At 34.5% G+C, this 20145-nt stretch overlaps 1 protein-coding gene and 1 long non-coding RNA gene across 2 annotated transcripts; both read left to right on the top strand.

The window, feature by feature from the left end:
- Positions 1-6591: 6591 nt before the first annotated feature.
- LOC145813557 (L10-interacting MYB domain-containing protein-like) lies at positions 6592-7764 on the top strand. The gene is made up of 2 exons (XM_082909140.1): positions 6592-7002; positions 7135-7764. The coding sequence occupies exons 1-2, from the start codon at positions 6592-6594 to the stop codon at positions 7762-7764; spliced, it is 1041 nt and encodes a 346-aa protein (XP_082765266.1).
- A 10747-nt stretch (positions 7765-18511) lies between these two features.
- Positions 18512-19331, top strand: LOC145819540 (uncharacterized). Its single transcript, XR_014360299.1, has 3 exons — positions 18512-18646; positions 18738-18917; positions 19011-19331. It is a non-coding gene; the product is annotated as an uncharacterized LOC145819540 (long non-coding RNA).
- Positions 19332-20145: the final 814 nt, after the last annotated feature.

The raw sequence follows: 20145 nt of genomic DNA, 5'->3' as shown, positions 1-20145 counted from the left end.
CGTTCACTAGAAACTCATCTCCAAAATCTCATCTACTCATTTCGTTCGTCAAAAACTCAAATCTGAGTAGATCTGAGTACATTGAAGTAAGAAACGGTGGTTAGTGGTTGCCGATGAAACCCTAATTGTTAGTAATCGTCAGTTGTCAATAATTGTATATTAGAAAGAGAAAAAGAAAAAAGAAAACGTGCTCACTAGATTTCAAAAAAAGAGAAAAAAAAAAATACTATAGAATACATTTGTTTCAAAGAAGACTTATGGATTATTTATCTAATAATTTCATCAATATAGATTATTATAATGAGATTTGTGATGGGCCACTTGAACAAAGCCCACCCCACAAAGACAATCAATCCCCCAGGAACGCGGAGTCTCTAATACAGCACTTTTATAAAAGAAAAATGTTGGAAGCCTTAAAATTTTTATTAAATGTATTATCAAAAGTTTTACATGGATGTGAACCTTATATTTATATAAGACTCATCTTATATAAAATATTTGATAGAAATTTTGATACTATAGTATCACCTTGTTTTTTTTCCATAAAAGCAAAACAAAATCTCTTTGATTTGCCTAGTCTCAAAAACAGCACTTTTACAAGAAGGCATGGGGCATTTTGCACGTTTATTTTTTCCATAAAAACAAAACAAAATCTCTTTGATTTGGGCAATTGGTAGCAGATCAAAGATTCAAATCTCCTGAAAAATCTAAAAATTCCCTAGATGTTGATTTGTGATTATGTATCAATTTTAAGCAAAATATAATAATCCCAATCAAACAATCAAACAATCAAGACAAAGAGACACAACGATTTTACGTGGAAAAAACCACAATTGGACACCTCCAACTGTGATCAAAAAACCACGGGCAACAGCCACAAAAACAATCCACTAAGAAGATTTAAAGGAATTACACAGGTATACTCTCAATTACCTAGCGAATCCACGCCTAATTGAACCAACCTCTATGTGCCTCTTCCAACCCGTCTTCACCTCGGAATTGTCTTTACGATGAGCCACCTCGGAATCCACCAAAGCTTCAGGCTCGAATTCTTCAGAATCCACCGAAGAATAACTCTCTCTTTTGTAGAACAAAACACAACCTTTGATGTACTCTCTTTAAACCATGAGTTGAATACTCAATAAAACATCAAAGAAAACTCACAAAGTATTCCCAGATATAAACCCTAGAAACCAAAAATAAGATCTGGAGTAGTAATCCTAAAATCTGACCCAACACGCGAATTTATAGAATCTGTCCCGCGATCTCCGCTCGAGTGCCCAACAGCCCGCTCGAGCGGCTTCAGCAAAATATGCGCGTGATATAACAGAGGTCCGCTCGAGCGCCAGAAAGCCCGCTCGAGCGCGAAATCACACCTTCCAGTATTTTTACAGACCTGACAAACTGCTGGAACCAGGGATTCTCCGCTCGAGCGCGGGTATGTCCGCTCGAGCGGACAGGCAATTTTGAATGCATTTTTGCATTTTGCTTCGGGGGCGCTGCCCCTCGACCCCGCCGTGGCGCTGCCCCGGACCCGCCAAGGGGCGCTGCCCCCTGGACCCCCGCGAGCTGACCGGACAGCTCGATCCCCGTCATAATCAGCGAAGTGGCAATCTTGAAAGCTTTAGCATCATAAACTTCTCGGAAAGGCACAATTCGGGTTGGATTCGCATCTAAACACTCATAGCCTCACTGAAGTAAAAGTGCGAAAATAAATACAACTGAAAAGAGTTTTGTCAAACGGAATTACTAAGAATAAAACCTAATATCTCCAATGTGCGTTTGATCACACTTTCACTTAAAAAATATTAGCCTATCACCCGTATTACATGTACGAGTTGTATTTATAATTATCTATATATGTGAATTATAATTTTTAAATATATTTTTTTTAAATGTTTTCTTTTTTTTACTTTTTTATATTATATTAAAGATTAATATTTTGATAATAATCATATGTGTTAGATTTTTTAAGGAATTAAATTTCTTTTTTTTATTATATTATATTAAAGTTTAATATTTTGATAATAATCATATGTGTTGGACTTTTTAAGAAATTTTTATTATGTTTGTTCTTAATGTATTAAAGTGTTATTATGAGGGATAATAAGCATCACCAAGGATCCTCTAGAGTAAAATTTTTCTAAAGTTTCCTAAAGTGTTACAGTGTATGGTTGAGATTTATTGGCAAGTCACATCAGAAAAATTGATGTGACTTGCCAGTAAATCTCAACCATACACTGTAGCACTTTAAGAAACTTTAGGGAAAAATCACTCTAGAGGATCCTTGCTCAATAAGCATATGTGTTGGAACTTTTTAAGAAATTCATATGTGCTGGGTTTCAAAAAAAAAAAAATTATGCTTGTTCTTAATGCATTAAAGTGTTATTATGAGTGTAAGACTTGAGGGTTGAGAGAAGTTAATAAATGTTGAGGTTTTTTTTTTTAAATCAAAAAATCAAGAAATTTAGATTGGGAGATTGGAGCTCTCACAAGATTTGGGATTAAAAACCCCCTTTTACTTAATATATAGTATAAATATACATGGTACAAAAAATATATAATAATGGTAAATTACATTTTATTTCTTTTATGGCTTGGTTTGGGAAGTAGGTTGGCTTTTTGGCTTTTTGGCTTTTTTGGCTATTTTAGCCTGGGCTAAAAAGCTTAGTTTGGGAAGGACTTTTTGGCTTTTTGGCTTTTTTGACTTTTTTTTTTAGAGAAGAATGTAATGATTATAGGTTGGATGTGATGTTTTGTTTGTTATGGCTAAAATAGCCTATTTTGTTTTTTGTGGCTAAAATAGCCAAAAAAGCCTGAAAACCATCTTGCCAAACAGAGGCTATATTTAGTCGTTTTTTTTTTAAAATTTTTGACTCTTACATTTTTTCTTCTGCTTTGTCACTCATTCTTCAAGTTTTTTTTCAATTGACTTTTAAAGTTGACTTATGTTCAAAATTAAATATCAAAAGCTACGTTAACTATCAAATCACATAAAAAGTTAACTTTTGAAATAAATTAAGAAAAACTTAAAACAAATTCAAACTGATTTTAATATCCGCCTATGTAATTCGAAAGATAAAATCAAGCCTTTTGTCGTCATAATCTTGAACTGACCTCCTAAAATATGGGTTACGGCTGGATAAAAAAAAAATAAAAATATTAATTATAAGTTGACATCAAATAATCAGCAATGTTATATCAATACAATTTTTCTTCCTAAATTCCACCCGAATATATTTCTGGCGGGTAAAAAAATAATTTATTACCAGTCAAAATCATTTTCTTATTAGTCAGAAACACATTCGGAGGAAATTTGAGGGAAAAATTTATGCGGATGAATTATTTTTGGTTAATTAATTTGCTTGCCCCAATCTGAATTTGAGTACACAAAAGTTTGACCACTTCGCGTCTGTTTGGGAAGACAATTCAGGCTAAATTAGCCAAGTCACGACAAAAAAGGCTAATTAGCCAAGTGACGACAAAATGGAATTGAGCGGGTGTTGGGCGAGGGTGTCTCGTGCGAATTTACCGAATTGCCCCGAGAGGCTAAAGTCTGTCCCTCTGCAAACAGAAGCTCACACTAGAGCTCATACACACCCATTTCGGAGCAGAGGAGAAGAAGAACGGAGGTACTGGAGGCGGTCGGACCGACCTTGGCAGACGAAATCGCAACCGGAGATTGAAACCGCGGCCGCGAACAACAACCATCTCTTGCACACTCAAACCGATCTACAGGTGACAATCTATGGCCTATTTGATTTGTTTTTTCTTCTTCCCATCTGCGTAGTGTATGTTCATAACAGCATCGGTTCATGGCCGATCTGTTGGCTCACGGTCGTTATTGGGTTGATTACACTGATATTATACACAGACCGGCCACCGATCTGTCTCATCCCTAAATCTCCTCTTTCAGATCTGTTCTGATGTTCGAAATCTGTTCGCATCCACCAAATTTGGGGCAGATTTGTATATATACATATATATATATATATATATAATATATGATCTGATTCAAATTGTTGGTCTGATATATATATATAATATATGATCTGATTCAAATAGTTGGTCTGATTTGTATATATACAAGTTCGGAAATGCAAATCTGGTGTTGAATTCGAATATCTGTTCGGATTGTTTGAAATGCAGATGTTCCATTTTTTTTTTGTTTTTTTTTTTTTTTTTTTAATAAGAAATGTTGTTCCCATTTCTGAGTGGCTCCCATTTGTGCTTAACAGAAATTAGAAATTCCCATTTGTGAAATGCTCTATTGCCCTGATTGTTGCGTAATGCTCAATTTCCATTTGTGAAATTTTTTGTAATTACATAAAAAAAATAATTCCAACTCTGGGTTACAAGTTACAGATATTAACAACAACTTGTGAAAAAATATATATCACTTTTTGTCCAAAAAGAAAAAAATTGAAAATCGGGATCAATTAAGCAATATATTAAAAATATATTACGAAGATATTAAAAAAATATATGTCAAATGTTTATTACAAATTTTGATTTACAAGGTAAAGACTGTAAAAATTTTATTACACATATATGTAAAAATTTAATTATGAAAAACTTTATCATGAATATATGAATAAATGTTTTGAAAAGAGACAAAAAATATATTGAACATATATTACAAATTAGATGTATTAATTTGCGTATATTTTTTACTGAAGACGAAATGGTCAATTCTCAATTCAAGAAAATCAATTAATTACATAAAAATTATTTTCCAACTAAATTTGGGAAGGAAGGTTCATATATTATCTACAGATATTAACACCAAATTACAAAATTTATTATATTTATATTAGAAATATATTAAACAAACAGTTTATTAAAAATACATTACAGTTAAAAATAAATGCGTGTAAAACTTTTATTACACAGATATGACAAAATTTATATATGAAAAACTATATCATAAATATATTCAAAAAATATTTTCAAAATATGAAAAAAAAAATTGTTGAAAATAAATTACAAATTAGATGTCTTAATTTGCATATATGTTTTACTCAGGACGAACTGCTCATTTCTCATTTCTAAAAAATAAATTAATTAGCACCGTAAATATTTTTATTACTACATTTGGGAAGGAAGGTAGATATATGTACATATATTAACAACAAATTACAAAATATATGAAATTTATGTTAGAAATATAGAAAAATAACAGTTGACTAAAAATATATTACGAAAATGTTTGACAGATATTAATAATGTATTAATATTATATATTACAAATTTAGAGGTAAACAATAAAGCGTGTAAAAGTTTTATTAAACAGATATGACTACATTTAATTATGAAAAACTATATCGTTAATATATTCCAAAATGTTTTCTAAATAAAGAAAATATATATATTGAAAATATATTACAGATTAGATGTATTAATTTGCGTTTATTTTTTAACTCAACACGAAAGGGTCAATTCTCATTTCCTAAAAATAAATTAATTAGCACCATAACTATTTTCGAACTACATTTGGTAAGGAAGCTACATACATTATGTACATATATTACCAACAAATTACAAAATATATATAAAATTTATATTAAAAATATATTAAATAAATAGTTTATTTCCAATATATCTTAAACAAATGTTAGACAGATATTAAAGAGTGTAAAAGTTTTATTAAACAGATATGACTACATGTAAGTATGAAAAATTTTATCATAAATATATTCAAAAACGTAAATATAGTACAAATATATGCTCACCAATCCATTTTGCTGCCTAGCATAAAAAATATTATCAAAATATATTACAACATAGATTTATTAATTTGAGTACGTAATCGTGTTCATGTTCATTCATGTCAATTTACTTTATATTAAATCGTAGCATGGCATCGTTCACCTCAACGGCAACTTCCAGTACATGGCCAGGACGAATGTGTGCCTGTGGATATGGCCCGTGTATTGTTAGGATTTCCAGGTCCACCAAGAATCCAGGGCGTTCGTACTTTGTATGTCCCCGCCCTGTGGTGAGTGACCCAATCTTTACCGGTCATAACTTAATGAACATTAACAACCCATGAAACTAATAGTTGCATACTTTTCACTCATCAGCCTTGTGTCAGTTGGATTGGTTGGTGTGAAGAACGAAGCCATGAGAACCAAGGCTATGCGTCACCCGGAGATGAAATTGCCATGCAATTGCGGGCTGATGTCATAGACATTCAACAATCCTTGCGTGTGCTTAAGACCATTGTGTATGTGCTCTGCATTGTCGTTGTTATTTTGTTGTGCCGTATGTAAGCACCGTTACCATGTTCTTAGTATGTACAAAGACATTAGTATGTCTTGAATATGTTGTTAGTATGTAGTTAGTATTTTGTAGTACGATGGTATTATGTTGTCGCATATGGGAGCCGTAATACTAACTATCATGTTTTTGTCCACTACTAACTCCCATGGAACCTGTGTACGTACGTAAAAAATGTTTTCAATGGGTATATGCAAATTTCATCTTCAGCATCATATATCTGCGTTTGTTGTTTTTAATGTGTCATCTGTTGTGTGTGTGTATGTAACAACCAAATTTGTGATGTATATCTTTTGTAACCGTACATTAGTAATGGCTTCCACACGTACTTCACCTCGTAACCACTCGAAAAGCAAAGGCGTTGTCAGTGACAAGTCAACCAGTCTTGAAGAGACACAAACGCAGCTAAGCCACAAGGCCTCATGGGACAGTAAGTCAGTCCGAGTTTTCCTCCAGTTGATTGCAAATGAGATTAGTAAAGGAAATCGGCCATTCTTAGTCCTTAGCCAGGCAGGGTACAAGTCCTTGTCAAGGAAATTTCAGAGAAAAACAGGAAAAAAACATGGACTTAAACAGTTGAAGAATAAGTACATGAGCTTGAAGAAAGAGTGGCAAGCGTGGATGAAGTTGATGGATTCAAGCAAGGGAGTGTCCGGGATAGGCTTTGACTATGACACCGGTTTGTTTCAGGCACCTGACGAGTGGTGGGACAAGATGGAATCAGTAAGTACATGTACCAACAAGTTTTATATTTCTCATTTACCAGTACATTTTTTACTTCTTAGTTCAACTTGAATAAAATTTATGAATATGAAATATAACGTCAACCTCTTTTACACATGTACATGTCTGCAGATCAACAAGGTGTGTGCGAAGTTCAGGAAGAAAACGTTGGAACACCGTGACTTGCTGGAGACGGTTTTCATGGAGGCAGCAGCTACTGGGAAGCACCATTGGACCCCGGGAGAGAACATTCCTGAAGCTGCTACGGACTCATCTGATTCAGTGCGTAGTTTGGGAGCCCAGCCATTCGCTGATCCGATACCCACAGGAGTACAGGACGTGGATTCCGATTCTTCACTGGAGCATGTGTCGATTGAAAAGGCAAAACGGAGAAAGACGCCATCAACAAGTGTTTCAAAGTCGAAGAAGGCAACAAGTGGTGCGTCTATTATTGCGGAGAGCATGAACAGAATGACAGATGTGGTCCGTTCGAAGAATCAGCAGGTCACGGTCAGGCACCTGACAGGCAACGAAGCACTGTACACTATTTCCGAGTGCATGCATAAACTGAGCAGTATTCCGTCTCTGATTGGTACACCGTTATTCCACTTCGCCTCCACACTTATGGATAACGCTGATTACCGGGAGGTCATGATGTGCCAGCCTGATGACGACCACATCATTGGCTGGCTTACACAGAAGCAGCTCCAGTGTACTGCGTCGGGGCCATTTGCAAACCTGTTTGGGGGTAGGCGGATGTGATGCTACGGTCTTACGAGTGTTGCAGATGCATGTCTTTTTCTTCCTTTTTAAAACTTAGACTTATGGTACTGTTTGTTATGTACTAAAACAGGATGGTGGTGTGTGCATGTTTTGCATTATGTCTTTTTTTTTTTTTCTTCTTGCTAGCTACGGGCAGTGACAAGTTGTAGGTAAGTCCATGGGTTGACGGACCGGAAGCATGGTTGTGCTTCGTTTTTGGGAAATGAATGGGATGTTTACGGTTTAATATTTTGTGGCGCTACGTTTAAGACAGGGAAATACGTTTTCGATGCATGCTTCTGAATGCCTATATGTCGCAAGTTATTTTCTTAGTTTTGTGGTTATTACAACCATGGCCCCCCTGTGAAGCATACGTTGAACAGCTTTTTTTTTTTTTTGCAAATCATATGATCATGCCTTCCAAAGGACATTGGTGACAGCATTGCGTTCATTACAAACAATGTCGACATTGTATAATTGCAAAATTCAATATAATTTAACTCAATGAATCACGTGCAAACTAATTGAAAGCCTGCCACTTTTGTAGGTTTTGCATCAACGAAAACGCGATGAATCCCTGGGATGGAAGCAACCATGATGAAATAATGGAAATGCTGAATCAAATGGCGGTCCAGCTGCAACAAGAACAGAACTGCACATTTCTACAAGCATGCCACTTGGCGACAGAATGGTACCAAAAACACATGCATAAAACGCCATGTCGCACTTCTATACTAACCGGGAATACATGGATATGCGAACTATATGCGGGGGCATATGGGTCGCTTTGAGGAAAATGTTTGCATGCCGAAGGAAGTGTTTTCCGCCTTGTGTGAGACATTAGTAAATGATTTTGGGTTACAAGTCCCGCAACGTCCACATGGCTTAGCTGTTGAAGAAAGCGTTGCGATGTTTATCCATGTCTTGAAAGGGAAGCAAAATCGGGAAATCCAGGAACGCTTCCAACATTCTGGGGAGACTGTGTCGAGGCACGTGCATAACGTATTAAATTCCATGAAAGAGTTCACTGTTGTCCATTGCCGGCCCACATACAGTCAGCATCGTATACATCCATACGTGAGGTCTAGACGGAAATACCTACCGTTCAAGGTACTTCAGCAAAACATGATTGACATATAAGTGAAGAAAATATATATGTTTTTTGTTATTAACTGCACGTGACAAATGTGAAACACTTGTTACAAAGTTACGACTCAAAACATATGATCCATGTTGACAGGACTGCATTGGCGCAATAGACGGAACACATGTCAGTGCATGGGTTACGGGGCCAGATGCGGCAACATATTTCGGTAGGAAATACTGTCACACACAAAATATAATGGCCGCTGTCGATTTTGACATGTGTTTCATATTCATTTCTTGCGGATGGGAAGGAAGTATGCATGATAGTCGCATATTCAACGAGATACTAACAAATGACAACGTCCCATTCCCACATCCTGACGAAGGTAACACATGGCCATGTTATTAGATTTGTTAACAAATATTTATTTGCTGACAAAGCGTTATATGAAAATGACGCAGAATGTTGGTTTTGGTGTCATACATTGTCGTCATGTCTGCAGGCAAATATTATCTTGTCGATTCTGGCTATGCAAACCGGATTGGTTACTTAGCACCATTCAAAGGCCACCGTTACCACCAACAAGAATTCCGGCGTATTGCAAGAAACGCGATGGCAAACACGCCAAGGGAATTATTTAACAAAGTCCACTCGTCCTTACGCAGTGTCGTGGAACGCACTTTCGGTACCTGGAAAAATCGATGGGGGTCTATTCGAGACATGCCTCGGTATGACTTTGCAAATGTGCAAGTTCAGTTAGTAGGTGCGTCAATGGCATTACATAATTATATACGGCGAAACACAGGTAACCCAACAACTGTTCAGCCAATCTGTGACGAGGAAGAGGCTATGACAATAGTAAATGCCATACCAGAAGTTGAACATGACGAGGATGGTTTAATGGTTGGAGATGAGGACCCCCATATGGCATTGGTCCGCCTTCACATACGTGACAAATTATGTTACATGCGTAATAACGGAATGTTAGGAAATATATAGTACTCGAAATAATGTTCGTATGGTCGTCACGTAATGACACACGTGGAACAGACTGTATTCAAATATATTATTATGTATAATATGTATGAGTTGCCAGGGGAATGTAACCCCTTCCAGTTGCTGACGTGCCTAACTTAAAAAAACAACAATCCATATGAATTTTGCTTTTGGAAAAATAAAAAGAAGGTGAAACAAATAAAAACAAATTAAAAAGAAAACTAATACACAAATTGTAAAGTGCGACGTGAATTACAAATAAATGAAACACTTAAATATATTAAAAAAAAGTTATTGTATACCAATTAAAAAAAACAAGACTTAGTTCAAAATAAAAATCGAAGACAAAAAAAAAACATAGTTAAAAAAAAACATAGTTATAGTAAAAAAATAAAAATTTAAAAAGACAAAAACATAAATTCCCAAATAAAAACCGAAAAATTTAAGCACAATACCCCAAATCCAAACCGAAAATGAAAAAAAGTAACAGGAAAAAAAATTAAGCATAATATGAAAAATCCAAGCGCAAAATAAAAAAATGTCAAAGAAAAAAAAAAGTTAACGCAAAATCCGCCAAACTACAAAAAAAAAATTAAAAAAATAAAAAAGACAAAATTTGGAGTTGCAAAATTCGGGAGATCGAAACACAACATACAAAAATTGTCAAAAAAAAAAACGTAAAGCAAAAAATGCCAAAGCGAAACCCCCCTCCAAAAAAACAAAACAACAAAAAAGGCAAAATCGAAACCCCAACATAACAAAATTAAAATAAAAAAGAAGAACCAAAATATGGCAAATTCAATTCCAAAAAAAAAAAAAAAAAAATTAACAAATTAATCAAAAGTCGGCAGATCGACACCCAAAATGAAAAAAAAGAAAAAGAAAATAAACACAAAAAAAAAAGACAAATCCAAACCCTAAAAAAAAAATTAGCAAAATACGTGAAATCGAAAAATAACATAAAAAAATTTTAAAAAAAATATAACAAAAAAATGCCAAATCCAAAAATAAATAAATAAATAAATTTAAACAAAAATCAAAAATTGGAAAAAAAAATACCAAAACAAAATAACAAAAAAATGCCAAATCCAAAAATAAATAAATAAATAAATTTAAACAAAAATCAAAAAATGGAAAAAAAAATACCAAAAGAAAAAAACCAAATTTTTGTTCCCAACAAAAAGGCAAATTTGTATAAACAAAAAAAAAAAAAAAAAAAAAAAAAAAAACCCGAAAATATGCTAAATCCAAACCCAAATAAAAAAATCAAAAAAATGGAAAAGGGCAATTTCATCATTTAACAACATCACACCTCACCAAAAAGCCAAAAAGCCAAAAAAGCCAAAAAGCCCTTCCCAAACCAGGCTTTTTAGCCCCAGGCTAAAATAGCCAAAAAAGCCAAAAAGCCAACCCACTTCCCAAACGGAGGCTTCATCACTTTAAATTTTTTTAGGTTATATTTGGATCATAAATTTGGATAAGAATTTAAAAAGAAAATGAAAAAAAATGTGTGAAAGATATGTGAAATGCAACCATATTTTATTCAAATTTCACTATTTTTTTTTTTTTTTTCACTTTTTCAAATCTCTACCCACATTTATGTGAGTATTTGATAAATTTTTTGATAATTTTTTTGTATCCTTAACATTGCACAAAGGAGTCATGGTCACTTTTGTTCCAGAAAATGATTTGAAAAACTAAGGAAGCATCGCTAGAAGAAGTGTCTGATAGTGTAAATGCTTTAATTACACTTTTGTACTTTACAAAGAAGAACTACTTTTATTAAAAAGGGTCTATAACTTTTATTCAAGTACCAACACTACTAAAAAAAACACTTTTTGCAATCGTTACAAGCCGTCGCAAATAATAAAAATACAGTCGCAAAAGACTTTTTGCGACGGCCTATGCAACCGCAAATGGGGGACGCAAATGTGGGGGTGGCAAATACTTTTTGCGACGGCAAAGTAACGGTCGCAAATTATTTGCGACCACCTAAACTACTTTTTGCGACAGCTATTTTGCCGTTGCAAAAAAAAATTAAAAAAATAAAAAACACTTTTAGCGACCATTGTTTTACTGTCGCAAATAATTATTTCTTAAAAAAAAATCATATACGGGTTTGCTACAACAAAAAAATTAATTCCAAGCACCAAACAATTTTTTGTTAATGAAAAATAACAAAATTAACAAATTAATTAAATTTATAATAGACATTATCCATTAACCATCCTTAAATACACTGTACTAAAAAATTCAAGTCTTAAAAAAAAAAAAGAAAAAAAAAAGTGCAACATAATCTTTGGCTCCCAACATCACCCGCTCGATCATAATCTTTGGATCCCAAAATTACAGTAGATTCTTCAATCTCAGTTCCAGTTGGACATCTAGGATTTTTTTATACAACAACAACAGCACAGAAACTCACAGTATCCAAAACAACAGCACAAAAACTACAAAATACCTTATGGGTTGTGTCTGATTTTGGATTGAGGCGGTCTAAGAGAACCCGACGAAGAAGATTCTTGGTATCCTCTCTTCATGGCCAATAATCTAAAATGGGCCCTCTTCACTGACAATGGAAATCAATCTTCCTGACAGCTTCCATGCATAACATGATTAAGTAAGAGTAATCAAATCAAACCCCATCAAAGAAAAAAAAAAAAAAAGAGTAATCAAAACCATAAACTGCAGCATATAAAAAATGGACTAATCCAAACAAGTACAAGCAAGCCTTACATTAGGTGATGCAAAAAATTTCCCCACAAAGAAATGTTCACAAATTTTATTTATTTATTTATTTATTTATTTTTGGTTGCTATATGATTGCAAGTTTAAAGACAAATTTTTTCTAAAGCTGAATGAGAGACATGAGATGAAATCGAGCTTAAATGTAGAACAATGTTTTGAGCTATTGAGTCTGGGCTTTAGATTACCTAACTTAATAGTTCAAACAAAGAAGATGCTGAAAAAATCAGTTAGATACTTGACAAGAAACAAAGAATCATTAGCTAAAACATGTGCATGGTGAGCATAATTACATAGCTGACAGAGAGAATAATTGTATAATTCACATCACTTAATAAACAATATTGTTCCTTTGTAAAAACCATTGCAATAGACACAACATATACATAAACCATGTGGTTATTATTTCATATAGCATTTATGGTTTCTAGAAATGTCTCTCTCTAACATAAGCTGAGCCTAAAACACCAATCTCGAAGCTATTACAATTTTAAAACATGAACTAACACTACAAGAAAACTGGGTATATGAGACGGAATTATTTGCGACGGCACACTTGCCGTCTCAAAAAGTCACTTTTTGCGACGGCAGAAAATGCCGTCTCAAAAAAGCAGAATATTTGCGACGGCATCATTTGCCGTCTCAAAAAAGCAGAGCATTTGCGACGGCACTAAATACCGTCGCAAATACTCTCATTTTTTGAGACGGTAAATAGTGCCGTCGCAAATGCTCTGCTTTTTTGAGACGGTAAATGGTGCCGTCGCAAATACTCTACTTTTTTGAGACGGCATTTTCTGCCGTCGCAAAAAAGTGACTTTCGTGTTTTTTTTTTAGTGAATATTTTTAAAATTTTAAATATTTTTTTTAGATGTACCTTACTTAGATGTATCTACAAAATAAAAAAATTATGAAAAAATATTTTTAAAAATTAATAAATACATAAAAATACAAAAAAAATGTATTGAATTATTGTATTTTTGGTATTTAGTGAATTTTCAAAAGATTTTTTTTACAATTTTTTTAATTTTTAGGTGTATTTATGTTAGGTGTGTCTAAAAATTTTAAAAAATACTTAAAATATTTAAAAAATTCAGTAAAAACAATATAACATGGAAAACAAGAAAGTTTAATTTTCTCAAAAGAGTTTTTGGAAAACTCTAACCTAGCATAGTGATTGTGGTTTTGAGATAGCTTCATATATATACAGTCACAAAATGGTTTGAATAAATTCAACGGTATTTTTCTGTCACAAAAAAAATTAAAAAAAATAATGTCGTCTTACTCTTTTGATATACCATTTCTCTTTTCATTCATTTTTTCATCTTCCCGTCTCTCTGTCTCTATCTCTCTCTCTCTTCTCTTTATCTCTTTCACTTATCACTCTTCTTTCTATGTCTGCCTGTTTCTTTCTCCCATTCTCTCTGTGTCTCTCGCCTATCTCTCTTCTCTCTATCTCTCTCATTTCTTTTTTCTCTCTCTCTCTCTCTCTCTCTTATCTTTTTATCTCTCTCTATCTCTCTCGCTCATTTCTCTTCTCTTTCTGTCTCTCTCTTTTTCTGTGTCTCTCTCTCGCTTATCTCTTGTTTCTATCTCTTTTTCTATCTCTCCATCTCTTTCTCTATCTTTTTTTCTGTCTATCTTTCTCTGCCTGTCTCTCTCTCACTCATCACTCATCACTCTTCTCTCACTCTCTTTCTGTCTACTTGTCTATTTGTCTATTTCTCCCTCACTATGTTCGCCTTGTTCACTCTCTTACTCCCATCTTCTCTATTTATCGAGCTCCTTCTCGATTTATCTATCCACTATAAGAAAATACACTTTTAGCAACCACTTTGTCTATCTCTCTCTCTCTCGTTCATCACTCTATCTCTGTCTCTCTCTTTCTCTATCTCTCTTTTTTATCTGTCTCTCACAAAATTAAAATATTTTTAAAATATTTAAAAAATTGATTTGAATTAAGTTTTGAAAAGAGTTTTGAATTATCTGTCTTCTTTATTTATTAAGCTCTCTTTCGATTTATCGATCCACTACAAGAAAATCCATTTTTAGCGACCACTTTGTCTCTTTCTCGCTCATCATTCTGTCTCTTTCTCTGTCTCTCTATCTCTTTTCTCTATTCGTCTCTCACTCATCTCTCTTTCTCACCACCCATCTTCTCTACCACATTTACCACTACTGCAAATGCCATTTAACTACCACCACTCTTTTCTTTCTCTCTTTCACTCATCACTCTTCTTTCTCTGTCTGTTTGTCTATCTGTCTGTTTGTCTGTTTGTCTGTGTGTCTTTCGTTCATCTTTCTTCTTTCTATCTCTCTCATTTGTCTTCTCTCTATGTCTCTCTCGCTCATCTCTCTTCTCTCTATCTCTCTTCTCTCTTTTCTCTCTTTGTTTCTCTCGCTCATCTCTCTGTTTCTCTCGCTCATCTCTCTGTTTCTCTCTTATTTGTCTTAGCTTTCCCGCTCCCTCGCCCCCAAAAACAAAAAAATCCCCAATCTCTCAAACCCAAAAATCCCTAATCTGTTCTTCCCCCCATCTCTCGAGATAGACGGCGACGGCGGAGACAACCGGTGACTTCACCACCGTTCCTAACCTGAATGACTTCCCGAACCTCATCCTCCTCCTCATCCTCTCATTTCTCCCCACTCTTGATGCCATTTGAACCACCTGTCTCTCTCACAAATCGCGAAACCTCTGGTTCTTTCTCTCCTCTCTCAACTTCGACTACCCTCTCTTCCCTCCCTCCGACTTTCCCTCCGACACCTGTCGTCTCTTGGGTAGGTGAGGATGGAGGGTATGGTGAAGAAATATCAGCAAAAATTTAGAAAAGTCGTCTTCTCTATCTGTCTATCTCTCTCTTTTTCTCTATGTCTGTCTATCTCTCTCTTTTTCTCTATGTTTCTCGTCCATCTCTCCTCTCTCTATCTCTTTCATATATCTTCTCTCTCTGTTTCTCTTCTCTCTCTCTTATTTTTTTCTCTCTCGCTCTCTCGCTCATCTCTTTCATATATCTTCTCTCTCTGTCTCTCTTCTCTTTTCTCTCTATCTCATTCATTTATCTCTTCTCTCATCTATCTTGTTTCTTTTTCATTGACCACAAAAAATTAATTTTATTTTAATGGAAAATATTATTCCTACTTTTACCAAATAAAAAAATAATAATAATTTTTTATTCATTAAAATAAATATAAAACAAATAAATTTTTAACTTGACCAAATAAAAAAAAAATCATCAACTATAAATTATACAATCTTCTCTATCTCTCTTCTCTTTCTCTCTCTTACTCATCACTCTTCTCTGTTTGTCTCTCTCTCCCTTTCTCTATGTGTCTCTGTCTCTCTTCTCTCTTTCTCTCTCATCACTCTTCTCTTTCTGTCCATCTCTCTCTTTCTCTCTGTCTCTGTTTCTCTTCTCTTTCTCACTCTGACTCATCACTCTTCTCTATCTATCTGTCTATCTCTCTCTTTTTCTCTATGTCTCTCGTCCATCTCTCTTCTCTCTATCTCTTTCATATATCTTATCTCTCTGCCTCTCTTCTCTCTCTCTCTTTATCTATTTTCGCTTTTTTTTTCTCTCTCTCTGTCTCTCTCTCTCTTTGTCTATATCTTTTCACCCATTTTTTCATCTTCTTCTCTCTCTTTTCTTTCTCTTTCTTATTCATCACTCTTCTCTCTCTGTCTGTCTATTTGACTCTCTCTGTCTCTCTCTCTCTTATCCATCATCGCTACCACTCTACTACCACCACTACTACTACCATTACCTCTCCTCTACCACTGTTATTCTATCTCCTCTACTACTACCACAACTTCACTACTTATCTTCTTCACCATCACTACCACCACCATTATCACCTCTTATCCACCACTTTCACCACTACTGCCACTTCCTATCTTCTACCACAAAAAATTAGTTCTTGATTTTTAGTAACAAAAAAAAAAAAAAAAATGGGTCACAAAAAAATATTTTTCATTGACCAAAAAAATTAATTTTATTTTAATGAAAAATATTATTCCTACTTTTACCAAATAAAAAAATAATAAATTTTTTTTATTCATTAAAATAAATATAAAACAAATAAATTTTAACTTTACCAAATGAAAAAAAAAATTCACCAACTATAAAAATTATGTTAATAAAAAATTCATTAAGTATAACATTTGTGGGTGTGTGTAGGGTTTTGTTTGAGAGAACACACACACACACAACACAAACACAACAGAGCCGTCCTCTCTCCTCCTGCTCGCTCTCTCTCTCTCTCTCCATCTAGGGTTTCGCCTTCCTCTCTCTCTCTTTCACACAACGACGGCGCCGATCATCCGTCACCGCCGATCCTCCTCCCTTACCGCCGCTGCTGCCTCCCTCTCTCTCTCTCTCTCTCACAAACGACGTTGACGGTTGCTCGCCCCTCACCGCCACTCCTCCCTCGCCGGCGATCTTCCCTCACCGCCGATTTCAAAGGGTATCTCTCTCTCTCTCTCTGTGTCGGGATTTCGGATATAGGGGTTTTCATACACACACACAGACACATATATATATATATATATATATACATCTGTGAGTGTATATATGGGGGTTTTTGATCTGTTACATATATATATATATATATATATAACAGATCTGTTACATATTATCCCTTCTCTTGTGCAAAGATTTGATTCTGGGCAGTATTAGTTTTATTTATTTTATTTTTGAAAAATTTTATTTGTAGCTTAAAGTTCACACTCTTGTGTATCTTTTTTTTATTATTATTATTTTTTCCCCTCTCTGCATATCTAATATTTCTATTTTATATATATATATATATATGTATAAATTCTATATTAAGGTCGAAATCGAAACAAGGTCGAAATCCAGGTATTTCTTTTGGGGTTCAAAATTCGTTTTAAATTGCTTGGTTGCTCTTAAAATTTGTTGGAAATTGCTTGATTGCGTTGAAATTGCTTGCTTGCTTGATTGTTGTTGTTGTCTGAAATTGCTTGTGAATTTTTTTTAAGGGTTTGATTCTGAAATTGCTTCTTGTTGTTTCTCTATGAAGAGTGCTATTTATTTATTTGTAAGGAGGGAATCATAGGTCGGTCGACTTATTAGCTATGCAAACAAGATATTATTAGTAGGATAAAAAAAAAGGGGGAAGGAAAGGAGTAAAAAGAAGGTAACTGGTGAAGCTAAGCTTCATATCTGTGATGGCCTTTTATGCATGTTTTGTTTGAAGTAATAGTTAGTAATTATTTTCTAGTGAGGGATTCTCGTATGACACTTCATTGCTATGCCCCTATAAAACATGGTACTTCAAAAAAGCATGCCGTACTATCTCTTATGTACTTCTACATATGTACCGGTACACAAAACGTGCACTTAAATTTTTTCTTAATTTTTGACATACCATGACATATTTAGTATATAACCGTACCGTACCTCAATTAAAACAATATTTTCTTCTTACTAAACTTCTATGATTTTAAAATTAAACTATGATTTGTAAGTTATTTAATATATTGGCATTCAATTTTGCTTTATACCTTTACTTTTGACATTAAATGTTAATTGTAGGTTGGACCTTAACAAATTGAATCATTTAATTAATTTTTGCGTTACTCTAAATTAAAAATAAATATATTTTTTTTACAGGTGTACCAAGCCGTACCCGTACTCTATTTTTTAAAAATTTTACTGTATCGACGTACCAGTACTAGTACTCGTACCCGTACCCGTGCTTCATAGCTACGCCCTCATAATCTTAGTTTGATATATATAATATGACTTCTCCGATGATGTAAAGCACTTGGTACACATATCATCCGATCTTTTTTGGTTTTGATGTCATTTGTTGACTATGGAGCATCTAATGTAAAGTTGCTTGATCTGATCTGATGCATTATTTTATTATATCTTCTGTCTGTCTGTCTGTCAAATCACACTAGAAAATGATGGTTTCTTTTCAATTACCTAACTTATTATGTGTACACATCCTTTGTATTGCAGAGATGATCCAGAACATGACAGAATGTATAAGGTGAGAGTTAGATGGGGTGATCCTATGGCACATTTGGTCAAGGTAACTAGTAGTGACTTGCGTGCGTGTAGACTCTAGTTTGCTGAAATGCCAAAATTTGTACTGATTTTTGAATTGTTCCTCAATGTTTCAGAAAAGTATCCTGAGCTTGTTCTATCAGACCTAGGAGATGATGATAAGATGAAAGAATCAGGGTTTATAGTCCCTCAAGACATTCCTAGTCACAGCTGGTTAAAAAGAGGATTAGATGCTCCTCCAAACCGGTATGCCATCAGACCAGGGAGACACTGGGATGGGGTCGATTGTAGTAATGGTTTGTTTACTTGCACCTCTTTTCTTCAGTTAGATGTATTTTTTGCCCCCAAAATGCCTTCAGCTTATATTTTACTCTCTATTTGTTTTGTAGGGTTTGAAAAGGAAATCTTTAAAAGGACGAATGAGAAACAGGCCACGGAAAGCGAAGCATATCTTTGGTCTGTATCAGATATGTGAAGTGCAAGGACCGTATTCTTCATGCTGTTGCTGCAGGGGTTATACTCAGTTTAGTGTTTGTGTTAAGTGGTAGTTAGAGATGAGTACAAGAAAAATAGCTTGGAAAAGAAGCTCTGATGTGCTGTTAAAAATAAGGATAGACAATGACAGATGGTTATATACATTGCCTGTAGTGCATGCGGCCCTATTCTTGCTTCTATAATATTTTTGGGACAAGTTTTTTTACTAATATAAATTGTTCTTTAGAATACTCATGCTTGACTGATTTACATCACAAGATTGAGTGCTCAATTGGTCACATGCACATATATCTATCTAATATGATATATAAATTATTTTTTATTTTATTTTATTATTATTTTTTTGAGACGGCAGCCTATTCACTGTCTCAAATAGTGGTTTTTTGCGACGGCAGTAATGCTGTCGCAAAAGATAAGGTATTTGGTTGAAAATGATGACTTTTAGCGACGGTGTAATTTGCTGTCGCCAATAGAACTTTAGCGACGGCAACAAGTGCCGTCTCAAATAACCTTTTAGCGACGGTACTTATGCTGTCGCAAATACCCTTTTTAGCGACGGCAAAACAGTGCCGTTTCAAAAAAAGTCAGATTTTCACAGTTAATGGCGACGGCATTTTTCCGTCGCAAAAAGGCTTCTTTGCCGTCGCAAACCAAAGGCGACGGCGTTATACCGTCGCTAAAGCCCTTTTGCAACCCCCTCTGTTGCGACCCCCCACGTGCCGTCGCAAAAGGTCACTTACCGTCGCAAAAAACTTTTTGAGACGGCATTTTGAGTATTTGCGACGGCATTTTACCGTCGCAAAAAATCAATTTTTTTGTAGTGTAACATACTTAAATTAATTATAATGTCCAATCATTTACTGAACCTTCAATCATTAACTACTAAAGAGGTTCACCCAATAACACAAACATGTTAGCAAAATACTCAAAACACAGTAATTGCATTAGAAGATGGTAAATGATAGATACAAAATTCCCAATATTCATGCAGAGATGGAAAAGCCCCCTGCACAAGCCTTACATGCTAAC

Source organism: Camellia sinensis, chromosome 2, assembly GCF_055761805.1.
Source record: "Camellia sinensis isolate YWXY chromosome 2, ASM5576180v1, whole genome shotgun sequence".
NCBI lineage: Eukaryota > Viridiplantae > Streptophyta > Magnoliopsida > Ericales > Theaceae > Camellia > Camellia sinensis.
The sequence above is the reverse complement of the archived record's forward strand: the minus strand, read 5'-3'. Positions and strand labels throughout refer to the sequence as shown.